General features: G+C 43.6%; 1 protein-coding gene across 1 annotated transcript in view; it reads right to left on the reverse strand.

The window, feature by feature from the left end:
- Window positions 1–12,910, reverse strand: part of LOC139749891 (uncharacterized) — a 226,424-nt gene extending 213,514 nt beyond the window's left edge. The window contains exon 1 of the mRNA XM_071664275.1: window positions 12,881–12,910. Within this exon, the coding sequence (XP_071520376.1) occupies window positions 12,881–12,883 (3 nt within the window). The 5' untranslated portion in view covers window positions 12,884–12,910. The remainder of the gene's footprint in view (window positions 1–12,880) is intronic.
- Window positions 12,911–13,183: the final 273 nt, after the last annotated feature.

Consider the following 13,183-nt stretch of genomic DNA (forward strand, 5'->3'; position numbering starts at 1 on the left):
TGAGGCAACAGGTGCAGCGGTGAGGCACCAGGTGCAGCAGTGAAGCACCAGGTGCAGCAGTGAAGCACCAGGTGCAGCAGTGAGGCACCATGTGCTGTAGTGAGGTACCAGGTGCAGCAGTGAGGCACCGGGTGTAGCAGCGAGGCACCAGGTGCAGTTCTGAGGCAACAGGTGCAGCAGTGAGGTACCAGGTGCAGTACTGAGGCAAAAGGTGCAGCAGTGAGGCACCAGGTGCAGTAGTGAAGCACCAGGTACAGTACTGAGGCACCAGGTGCAGCAGTGAGGCACCAGGTGTAGCAGTGATTCACCAGATGCAACATTGAGGCACCAGGTGCAGTAGTGAGGCACTAGGTGCAGTAGTGAGGCACCAGGTGCAACAGTGATTCACCAGGTGCAACAATGAGGCACCAGGTGCAACAGTGAGGAACTTTAAGATAGAGGTAAGTGGCGAAGCAGTTGATGGTAACACTGTTGACCAGTCGTGTGTTGTACGTACATTTTGGGAACAGAATAAAATATAACAAAACTTTATGTGGAAAAATTATAATATTCTTCCATTACTATGAGAAGCAGAGAACCATCTAAAGAGATCCTGACTCTGGTTGGTATTTTTTAAGAAGTGACTCAAATTTTGACCGCACGCGCTCTTCTAGGAAATGGGAAACTAATTACTTCTGGCTACATCCAGTGTGGTACTGCTTCCATCATTATGTCCCCTCCCAGTGTGGTACTGCTTACATCATTATGTCCCCTCCCATGTGGTACTGCTTACATCATTATGTCCCCTCCCAGTGTGGTACTGCTTACATCATTATGTCCCCTCCCAGTGTGGTACTGCTTACATCATTATGTCCCCTCCCATGTGGTACTGCTTACATCATTATGTCCCCTCCCAGTGTGGTACTGCTTACATCATTATGTCCCCTCCCAGGAGTTAGCCACTGAACTAAGCATAACTCTCACCCACGTACAATATGTGTTAAGGAAGGGCTTGTGCCTTCCCTCTGGCGTCAAGCTACCACCGTGCCAGTACCTAAGAAGACTCGAACCAGCACCAGAGATGAACTGAGATCCGACATTCTTCCCCATATTGACCCAGGACAATATGGTATCACGCAAAAATGCTCCACCACTTTGTCCGTCTCTTTCATGACATGTCCACTGATCCTGACGAACCCGTCAAGTTATTTTCGTTGGTCATGTGTACGACTTTTCAAAAGGCTTTGATCTTATGGCGCACTCAGCTGTGACCCCGAGAGTCTGCCAACTAGGACTGCGACCCAAACTTGTCCGCTGCCTCTACACTTTCCTCAGCGACCGGCTGCAGAGAGTTCGTGGTGCCTCCCTCTGGGAAACTTAGTAAGTGGAGCAAAATAACGTGTGGTGCGCCTCAGGGTACTGTGTGGTGACCCATTGTCATCTTGGCCATGATCAACGGTGCTCACATACACACCTTCAGTATGTTTATGACCTCACGATCTATGACGTATGAAAGTACCCATACCACAGGCTACCCAAGATCTCCATACTTGGGCCATATAAAACAACATGATCATCAACCTACAAAAATGCCAAGCTATGCACGTATTTACTAGCACAAAACCCTAGTATGCCCGGACATGTCTGTAGGAGGCACCAGCGTCCCGGTGGTGAACACTTGTAACATTCTGGCGGTCACTATCACCAGCGAACCTCTCCTGCCACAATCATGTCAACAATATCACCTCAGGGGCATCCTCTAATGCATCACCACACATTAGATTAAAGCTAATACTACATACATGATCAGACGCGTCTGTAACATTGCTTTTCACTCCACATTCTACCTACAGTAGGCAAACCAAAGGGAAAAGATTCAACGCAGAGGGACGAAAACAACAACAGGTTAGGACACACGATACCCTCGAAACGTTCCAGCTAACTCGACTTGACCAGAACCGTGAGGACATGTGCCTCGAGTTTGGTCATGGTGTAGTTCAGACTACATTGTATTACCTGTAGTTCATCATACCACTGTATGTTTTACCTGTAGTTCATATTCTGTATGTATTACCTGTAGTTCATCATATGCTATATGTATTACCTGTAGTTCATGCTCTGTATGTATTACCTGTAGCTCATGCTCTGTATGTATTACCTGCAGTTCATGCTCAGTATGTATTACATCTAATTCATGCTCTGTATTTATTACCTGTAGTTCATGCGCTGTATGCATTACTTGTAGTTTATGCTCTGTATGTATTACCTGTAATTCATGCTCTGTATATATTACCTGCAGTTCATCATGCTCTGTATGTGATACCTGTAGCTCATGCTCTGTATGTATTACCTGTAGTTCATGCTCTGTATGTATTACCTGTAGTTCACCATGCTCTGTATATATTATCTGGATTTCATGCTCTGTATGTATAACCTGTAGTTCATGCTCTGTATGTATTACCTGTAGTTCATGCTCTGTATGTATTACCTGTAGTTCATGCTCTGTATGTACTACCTGTAGATCATGCTCTGTATGTATTACTTATAGTTCATGCTTTGAATGTAATACTTATAGTTCATGCTTTAAATGTAATACCTACAGCTTATGCTCTATATGTATTACCAGTAGTTCATGATCTGTATGTATCACCTGTAGTTCATGCTCTGTATGTATTACCTGTAGTTCACCATGCTCTGTATATATTATCTGGATTTCATGCTCTGTATGTATTACCAGTAGTTCATGATCTGTATGTATTACCTATAGTTCATGCTCTGTATGAAATACCTGTAGTTCATACTCTGTATGTATTACCTGTAGTTCATACTCTGTATGTATTACCTGTAGTTCATACTCTGTATGTATTACCTGTAGTCCATATTCTGTATGTATTACTTGTAGTTCATACTCTGTATGTATTACCTGTAGTTCATACTCTGTATGTATTAACTGTAGTTCATATTCTGTATGTATTACCTGTAGTTCATGCTCTGTATGTATTACCTATAGCTCATACTCTGCATGTATTTACCTATAGCTCATGCTCTGTATGTGTTACTTGTATTTTATGCTCCGTATGTATTACTGTAGTTCATGCTCTGTATGTATTACCTGTAGTTCATGTTGTGCATGTATCACCTGTAGTTCATGCTGTGTATGTATTACTGTAGTTCATGCTCTGTATGTACTATTATAGTTCATGCTCTGTATGTATTACCTGTAGTTCATGCTTTGTATGTATTACCTGTAGTTCATGCTCTGTATGTATTACCTTTAGTTTATCATGCTCTGTATGTATTACCTGTAGTTCATGCTCTGTATGTATTACCTTTAGTTCATCTTGCTCGGTATGTATTACCTTTAGTTCATCATGCTCTGTATGTATTACCTTTAGTTCATGCTCTGTATGCATTACTGTAGTTCATGCTCTGTATGTATTACCTGTAGTTCATGCTCTGTATGTATTACCTGTAGTTCATGCACTGTATGTATTACCTGTAGTTCATGCACTGTATGTATTACCTGTAGTTCATGCTCTGTATGTATTACCTGTAGTTCATACCTTGTATGTATTACCTATAGCTCATGCTCTGTATGATCATACTTAGTTCATCTTGCTCGGTATGTATTACCTTAGTTATATGCTCTGTATGTATTACCTTTAGTTCATGCTCTGTATGCATTACTGTAGTTCATGCTCTGTATGTTTACCTGTAGTTCATGCTCTGTATGTATTACCTGTAGTTCATGCACTGTATGTATTACCTGTAGTTCATGCACTGTATGTATTACCTGTAGTTCATGCTCTGTATGTATTACCTGTAGTTCATACCTTGTATGTATTACCTATAGCTCATGCTCTGTATGGATTACCTGTAGTTCATGCTCTGTATGCATTACTGTAGTTCATGCTCTGTATGTATTACCTGTAGTTCATGCTCTGTATGTATTACCTGTAGTTCATGCTCTGTATGTATTACCTGTAGTTCATACTTTGTATGTATTACCTATAGCTCATGCTCTGTATGGATTACCTGTAGTTCATGCTCTGTATGCATTACTGTAGTTCATGCTCTGTATGTATTACCTGTAGTTCATGCTCTATATGTATTACCTGTAGTTCATGCACTGTATGTATTACCTGTAGTTCATGCACTGTATGTATTACCTGTAGTTCATGCACTGTATGTATTACCTGTAGTTCATGCTCTGTATGTGTTACCTGTAGTTCATGCACAGTATGTATTACCTGTAGTTCATGCACTGTATGTATTACCTGTAGTTCATGCACTGTATGTATTACCTGTAGTTCATGCACTGTATGTATTACCTGTAGTTCATGCACTGTATGTATTACCTGTAGTTCATGCTCTGTATGTGTTACCTGTAGTTCATGCACAGTATGTATTACCTGTAGTTCATGCTCTGTATGCATTACCTGTAGTACGTGTTCTGTATGCATACCTGTAGTTCATCATGATCTGTATATTTTACCGGAATTCATGCAATGTATGTATTACCTGTATTTCATTATGCTCTGTATGTATTATTGTAGTTCATACTCTGCGTGTATTACCTGTAGTTCATGCTCTGTATGTATTACCTGTAGTTCATGCTCTGTATGTATTATCTGTTGTTCATGCTTTGTATGTGTTACTATAGCTCATGTTCTGTATACATTACCTGTAGTTCATCAAGCTCTGTATATATTAACAGGAGTTCATGCTCTGACTGCATTACCTATAGCTCATGATCTGTATGTATTACCTGTAGTTCATGCTCTGTATGTATTATCTGTAGTTCATTATGCTCTGTATGTATTCCCTGTAGTCCATGATCTGTATGTATTACCTGTAATTCATCATGCTCTGTATGTATTACCTGTATTTCATTATGCTCTGTATGTATTATTGTAGTTCATACTCTGTGTGCATTACCTGTAGTTCATGCTCTGTATGTATTACCTGTAGTTCATACTTTGTATGTATTACCTATAGCTCATGCTCTGTATGGATTACCTGTAGTTCATGCTCTGTATGTATTACCTGTACTTCATCATGCTCTGTATGTATTACCTGTAGTTCATGCTCTGTATGCATTACCTATAGCTCATGCTCTGTATATATTACCTGTAGTTCATGAACTGTATGTATTACCTGTAGTTCATGCTCTGTATGTATTACCTTTAGTTCATCATGCTCTGTATGTATTACCTGTAGTTCATGCTCTGTATGTATTACCTTTAGTTCATCATGCTCTGTGTGTATTACCTGTAGTTCATGCTCTGTATGCATTACCTATAGCTCATGCTCTGTATATATTACCTGTAGTTCATGACCTGTATGTATTACCTGTAGTTCATGCTCGGTATGTATTACCTGAAATTCATGCTCTGTTTGTATCACCTGTAGTTCATGCTCTGTATGTATTTCATGTAGTTCATGCTCTGTATGTATTACCTCTAGTTCATGCTTTGTATGTACTACCTGTAGTTCATGCTCTGTATGTGTTACCTGTAGTTCATCATGCTTTGTATGTATAACCATTAGTTCATGCTCTGTATGTATTACCTAAAGTTCGTGCTCTGTATGTATTACCTCTAGTTCATGCTCTGTATGTATTACCTAAAGTTCGTGCTCTGTATGTATTACCTCTAGTTCATGCTTTGTATGTACTACCTGTAGTTCATGCTCTGTATGTATTACCTGTAGTTCAGTCTCTGTATGTATTACCTGTAGTTCATGCTCTGTATGTATTACCTAAAGTTCGTGCTCTGTATGTATTTCCTAAAGTTCATACTCTGTATGTATCACCTGTAGCTTATCATGCTCTGTGTGTAGTACCTGTATTTATGCTCTGTATGTATTACATGTAGTTCATGCTCTGTATGTATTACCTGTAGTTCTTCATTCTTTGTATGTATTACCTGTAGTTCATGCTGTGTATGTATTACCAATAGTTCCTGCTCTGTATGTATTACCTGTAGTTCATGCTTTGTATTACCTGTAGTTCATGCTCTGTATGTATTATCTGTAGTTCATCATACTTTTCACATATTTCTTATTTACTGAGATTTTTTCTTTTAGTTGTGATAAATGTTGTTTAGTTGAAGTGTGTAAGTACAAATGTGTTCGATATATTAATAATACGCAGCCACATAATGTTTATCAATAAACAGTTGTGTCTGTCTGTCTGTCTGTCTGTCTGTCTGTCTATGTGTCTGTCTGTCTTTCTGTCTGTCTATCTGTCTGTCTGTCTGTCTGTCTGTCTATCTGTCTGTCTGTCTATGTGTCTGTCTGTCTGTCTATCTGTCTGTCTGTCTATGTGTCTGTCTGTCTGTCTATCTGTCTGTCTGTCTGTCTGTCTATGTGTCTGTCTGTCTGTCTATCTGTCTGTCTGTCTGTCGTTCTGCTTACATCATCGTGCCCAGTGTCGTTCCCCTTATAACAGTATGACATCTCCCAGTATCGTTCTCTTTAAATCAGTATGGCAACTCCCACTGTCGCCCTCTGTAAATCAGTATGGCAGTTCCCATTGTCGCCCTCTGTAAATCAGTATGGCAATTCCCATTGTCGCCCTCTGTAAATCAGTATGGCAGTTCCCATTGTCGCCCTCTGTAAATCAGTATGGCAATTCCCATTGTCGCCCTCTGTAAATCAGTATGGCAGTTCCCATTGTCGCCCTCTGTAAATCAGTATGGCAATTCCCATTGTCGCCCTCTGTAAATCAGTATGGCAACTCCCATTGTCGCCCTCTGTAAATCAGTATGGCAATTCCCATTGGCGCCGTCTGTAAATCAGTATGGCAATTCCTATTGCCGCCCTCTGTAAATCAGTATGGCAACTCCCATTGTCGCCCTCTGTAAATCAATATGGCAAATCCCATTGTCGTCCTTTTTAAATCAGAATGGCTATTCCCAGTGTCGTCCTCTTTAAATCAGTATGGCAACTCCTAATATCAATCTCCTTAAATCAATATGGCAACTCCCTGTATCGTTCTCTTTAAATCAGTATGGCAACTCCTAATGTCAATCTCCTTAACTCAGTATGGCAACTCCCAGTGTCGTACTATTTACATCAATGTGGCAACTCCCAGTGTTGTATCCCTCACACCAGTGTGGCAACTCTCAGTGTGGTACCCCCTCACACCAGTATGGCAACTCCCAGTGTTGCACACCTCACACCAGTATGTCAACTCCCAGTGTTGTGTTACCCCTCACTCCAGTATGGCAACTCCCAGTGTTGTATCCCTCACACCAGTGTGGCAACTCTCAGTGTGGTACCCCTCACACCAGTATGGCAACTCCCAGTGTTGCACACCTCACACCAGTATGTCAACTCCCAGTGTTGTACCCCTCACTCCAGTATGGCAACTCCCAGTGTTGTACCCCTTACTCCAGTATGGCAACTCCCAGTGATGCACCCCTCACTAGTATGGCAACACCCAGTGTTGTACCCCTCACAAACAGTATGGCAACTCCAAGTGTTGCATCCCACACACCAGTATGGCAACTCTGTGTTGTTTCCCTCACACCAGTATGCCAACTCCCAGTGTTGCACCCCTCACTAGTATGGCAACTCCTAGTGTTGCACCCCTCACACCAGTATGGCAACACCCAGTGTTGTACCCCCTCACACCAGTATGCCAACTCCCAGTGTTGCACCCCTCACTAGTATGGCAACTCCCAGTGTTGCACCCCTCACACCAGTATGGCAACTCCCGGTGTTGCACCCCTCACACCAGTATGGCAACTCCCAGTGTTTTACCCCTCACACCAGTATGGCAACTCCCAGAGTTGCACCCCTCACACCAGTATGGCAACACCCAGTGTTGTACCCCCTCACACCAGTATGCCAACTCCCAGTGTTGCACCCCTCACTAGTATGGCAACTCCCAGTGTTGCACCCCTCACACCAGTATGGCAACTCCCAGTGTTGTACCCCTCACACCAGTATGGCAACTCCCAGTGTTTTACCCCTCACACCAGTATGGCAACTCCCAGAGTTGCACCCCTCACACCAGTATGGCAACACCCAGTGTTGTACCCCTCACACCAGTATGGCAACTCCCAGTGTTTTACCCCTCACACCAGTATGGCAACTCCCAGAGTTGCACCCCTCACACCAGTATGGCAACACCCAGTGTTGTACCCCTCACACCAGTATGGCAACTCCCAGTGTTTTACCCCTCACACCAGTATGGCAACTCCCAGTGTTTTACCCCTCACACCAGTATGGCAACTCCCGGTGTTGCACCCCTCACACCAGTATGGCAACTCCCAGTGTTTTACCCCTCACACCAGTATGGCAACTCCCAGAGTTGCACCCCTCACACCAGTATGGCAACTCCCGGTGTTGCACCCCTCACACCAGTATGGCAACTCCCAGAGTTGCACCCCTCACACCAGTATGGCAACTCCCAGTGTTGTATCCCTCACACCAGTATGGCAACTCCCACAGTTGTACCCCTCACACCAGTATGGCAACTCCCACAGTTGTACCCCTCACACCAGTATGGCAACTCCCAGTGTTGTATCCCTCACACCAGTATGGCAACTCCCAGAGTTGCACCCCTCACACCAGTATGGCAACTCCCACAGTTGTACCCCTCACACCAGTATGGCAACACCCAGGGATGTACACTTCACGACTCATACCACGTAAAACCTTTCCTTACATCATGTCTGTAGTGCGACTTTACTACCATTTGGAATGACGGTACGACCTTTGGGTATGATGACCTGAAGGTTCAGGTTAAAGGGTATGCCACTGTATGTATGCAAGGGTCGTATCTTCCTGCTCAAGAGTCGTACCGTCGTCGTAAAACGGTCTAAAAGTTGTACTCACGAGAATGTGTGATTTCTCACAACTTTAACTGGGTTAATAACAATTCTGTGTTACAGCTGAGAACACTATGTTATTTGTGTGTGTTGTAGCTGAGAATACTATGTTAGTTCTGTGTGTTGCAGCTGAGAGCACTATGTTAGTTGTGTGTGTTGTAGTTGAGAACACTAAGGTAGTTGTGTGTGTGTTTTGCACCTGAGAACACTATGGTAGTTGTGTGTGTTGCAGCTGAGAACCCTATGATAGTTGTGTGTGTTGCAGCTGAGAACACTATGGTAGTTGTGTGTGTGTTGCACCTTAGAACACTATGGTAGTTGTGTGTGTGTTGCACCAGAAAACACTGTGTTAGTTGTGTGTGTTGCACCTGAGAACACTATGGTAGTTGTGTGATGTTGCACCTGAGAACACTATGGTAGTTGTGTGTGTTGCACCTGAGAACACTATGGTAGTTGTGTGTGTTGCAGCTGAGAACATTATGGTAGTTGTGTGTGTTGCACCTGAGAACACTATGGTAGTTGTGTGAGTGTTGCAGCAGAAAACACTGTGTTAGTTGTGTGTGTTGCACCTGAGAACACTATGGTAGTTGTGTGAGTTGCACCTGAGAACACTATGGTAGTTGTGTGTGTTTCACCTGAGAACACTATGTTAGCTGTGTGTGTGTGTGTGTGTGTGTTTGTGTGTTACAGTAGAGAACACTGTGTTAGCTGTGTGTGTTGCACCTGAGAACACTATGGTAGTTGTGTGTTTCACCTGAGAACACTATGTTAGTTGTGTGTGTGTGTGTGTTGGTGTGTGTGTGTGTTACAGTAGAGAACACTGTGTTAGCTGTGTGTGTTGCACCTGAGAACACTATGGTAGTTGTGTGTGTTGCACCTGAGAACACTATGGTAGTTGTGTGTGTGTTGCACCTGAGAACACTATGGTAGTTGTGTGTGTTGCACCTGAGAACACTATGGTAGTTGTGTGTGTTGCACCTGAGAACACTATGGTAGTTGTGTGTGTGTTGCACCTGAGAACACTATGGTAGTTGTGTGTGTGTTGCACCTGAGAACACTATGGTAGTTGTGTGTGTGTTGCACCTGAGAACACTATGGTAGTTGTGTGTGTTGCAGCTGAGAACACTATGGTAGTTGTGTGTGTTGCACCTGAGAACACTATGGTAGTTGTGTGTGTTGCAGCTGAGAACACTATGGTAGTTGTGTGTGTGTTGCACCTGAGAACACTATGGTAGTTGTGTGTGTGTTGCACCTGAGAACACTATGGTAGTTGTGTGTGTGTTGCACCTGAGAACACTATGGTAGTTGTGTGTGTGTTGCACCTGAGAACACTATGGTAGTTGTTGTGTGTTGCAAGCTGAGAACACTATGGTAGTTGTGTGTGTTTGCCAGCTGAGAACACTATGGTAGTTGTGTGTGTTTGCACCTGAGAACACTATGGTAGTTGTGTGTGTTGCACCTGAGAACACTATGGTAGTTGTGTGTGTTGCACCTGAGAACACTATGGTAGTTGTGTGTGTTGCAGCTGAGAACACTATGGTAGTTGTGTGTGTTGCACCTGAGAACACTATGGTAGTTGTGTGTGTGTTGCACCTGAGAACACTATGGTAGTTGTGTGTGTGTTGCACCTTGAGAAACACTATGGTAGTTGTGGTGTGTTGCACCTGAGAACACTATGGTAGTTGTGTGTGTTGCACCTGAGAACACTATGGTAGTTGTGTGTGTGTTGACCTGAGAACACTATGGGTAGTTGTGTGTGTGTGACCTGTGTTGCACTCTGAGAACACTGTGGTAGTTGTGTGTGTTGCAGCTGAGAACACTATGGTAGTTATGTGTGTGTGTTGCACCTGAGAACACTATGTTAGTTGTGTGTGTTGCACCTGAGAACACTGTGGTAGTTGTGTGTGTTCTTCCTGAGAACACTATTGTAGTTGTGTGTGTGTGTGTGTTGCACCTGAGAACACTATGGTAGTTATGTGTGTGTGTGTGTTCTTCCTGAGCACACTATGGTAGTTGTGTGTGTGTGTGTGTTGCACCTGAGAACACTATGGTAGTTGTGTGAGTTGCACCTGAGAACACTGTGGTAGTTGTGTGTGTTGCACCTGAGAACACTATGGTAGTTGTGTGTGTGTGTGTGTTCTTCCTGAGCACACTATGGTAGTTGTGTGTGTGTGTGTGTTGCACCTGAGAACACTATGGTAGTTGTGTGAGTTGCACCTGAGAACACTGTGGTAGTTGTGTGTGAGTTGCAGCTGAGAACACTATGGTAGTTGTGTGAGTTGCACCTGAGAACACTATGGTAGTTGTGTGTGTGTTGCAGCTGAGAACACTATGGTAGTTGTGTGAGTTGCACCTGAGAACACTATGGTAGTTGTGTGAGTTGCACCTGAGAACACTATGGTAGTTGTGTGAGTGTTGCACCTGAGAACACTATGGTAGTTGAGTGTGCTGCACCTGGGAACACTATGGTAGTTGTGTGTGTGTTGCACCTGAGAACACTATGGTAGTTGTGTGTGTGTTGCACCTGAGAACACTATGGTAGTTGTGTGTGTGTTGCATCTGAGAACACTATGGTAGTTGTGTGTGTGTGTGTGTTGCAGCAGAGAACACTGTGTTAGTTGTGTGTGTTGCACCTGAGAACACTATGGTAGTTGTGTGTTTGTGTGTTGCAGTAGAGAACACTATTTTAGGTGTGTGTGTGTTGCGCCTGAGAGCACTATGGTAGTTGTGTGAGTGTTGCACCTGAGAACACTATGGTAGTTGTGCGTGTGTTGCAGTAGAGAACACTGTGTTCGTTGTGTGTGTTGCACCTGAGAACACTATGTTAGTTGTGTGTGTTGCAGCTGAGAACACTATGGAAGTTGTGTGTGTGTGTGTGTGTTGCAGCTGAGAACACTATGGTAGTTGTGTGTGTTGCACCTGAGAACACTATGGTAGTTATGTCTTTCGCAGCTGAGAACACTGTGATGTTCGTGTTTGTTGTATCTGAGAACACTGTGATAAATGTGTTCCCGCTGAGAACATTGTGATATTCGTGTCCGTTTAATCTGAGAACACTGTGATACCCGTATCTGTTGCAGCTGAGAGTACTGTTATACCTGTGTCTTTTGCAGCTGACGACACTGTGATATCTGTTTGTTTTGCAGCTGAGAACACTGTGATACCCGTATCTGTTGCAGCTGAGAACACTGTTGTACCTGTGTGTTTTGCAGCTGAGAACACTGTGATACCCGTATCTGCTGCAGCTGAGAACACTGTGATACCCGTATCTGTTGCAGCTGAGAACACTGTTATACCTGTGTGTATTGCAGCTGAGAACACTGTGATAGTTGTGTGCATATGTGCTCAGCTGCCACACACCATACACCATGAACGTGACCCCCCCACACACACACACACGTCTGCTCAACACATGATATTCCAGGATAAGTCAACCATCCAGTCTGGTGTTGGATCATGAAATCATCACGAAATATCAACGTAACTTATGACAATGAAACATCAAACTCAGTGACCAGGAAAAATATACAAACATAAGTGCACAAAAGAAAAAACATTAGAATAAAAGAAATATACTAATGATATATTCTAGATATATTGAATATAATGGTTTTCAGGTTAAGCCAGTGATGGTTATATCTGTACAATGGCGGCCCTAATGACCCCTGGCAGTCAAAAGGCCTACACATAACTGGCCAACTATCGTTCAGTGGACGTGTTACCCAACATCGGATGGCTGGAGGGGTTAGGCAAACTGCACCGTCTCATTTGACACTCGATTCTCTCAAAAGAAAAAAAAATCTCTTAGTGGCACAGAGGACGTTCTTGGTCATGTCTGTGCCTCTTTCAGACACAGAGGAACACATGCAAAGATCACTGCACACTATTTCCTACGTGCAACCTGCAGTCTCCACTCCTCTGACAACCCTCACATTTCTCCAGACGACTTCACAACCACAACCACAACCCAGGTCAACACGGGAGAGACATATTCCTGACGCCCCAGCCACACTGCACAATGTACACACTGTTATGAACGAATGAACACCAGCAGGACTGACCATAGCTGGTGTTGTCCACGACGCTGCCGACCACATACTGTCTCGCCACCTCCGTCATCCCGTCATCCTTGACTAACATCCTTTCTTAGTGATGACAACGGATGTCTACCCCAGAGACGGGTGAGGCCACCACAGGAAGCCACTACCCCTCCATACCACTAACTACTACCCTCCTCTCTACTGACTTGACCTCGAAAACGACTGTACGACGCTCGATGCAAGACGGCACGACCCCTGAGCAAGACGGTACGACTCTTTAATGTTTTGGTGTAGCCTTTGACCTGACTTGCAGAGGTCAGGTCG

Source organism: Panulirus ornatus, chromosome 8 (genome assembly GCF_036320965.1).
Source record: "Panulirus ornatus isolate Po-2019 chromosome 8, ASM3632096v1, whole genome shotgun sequence".
Lineage (NCBI taxonomy): Eukaryota > Metazoa > Arthropoda > Malacostraca > Decapoda > Palinuridae > Panulirus > Panulirus ornatus.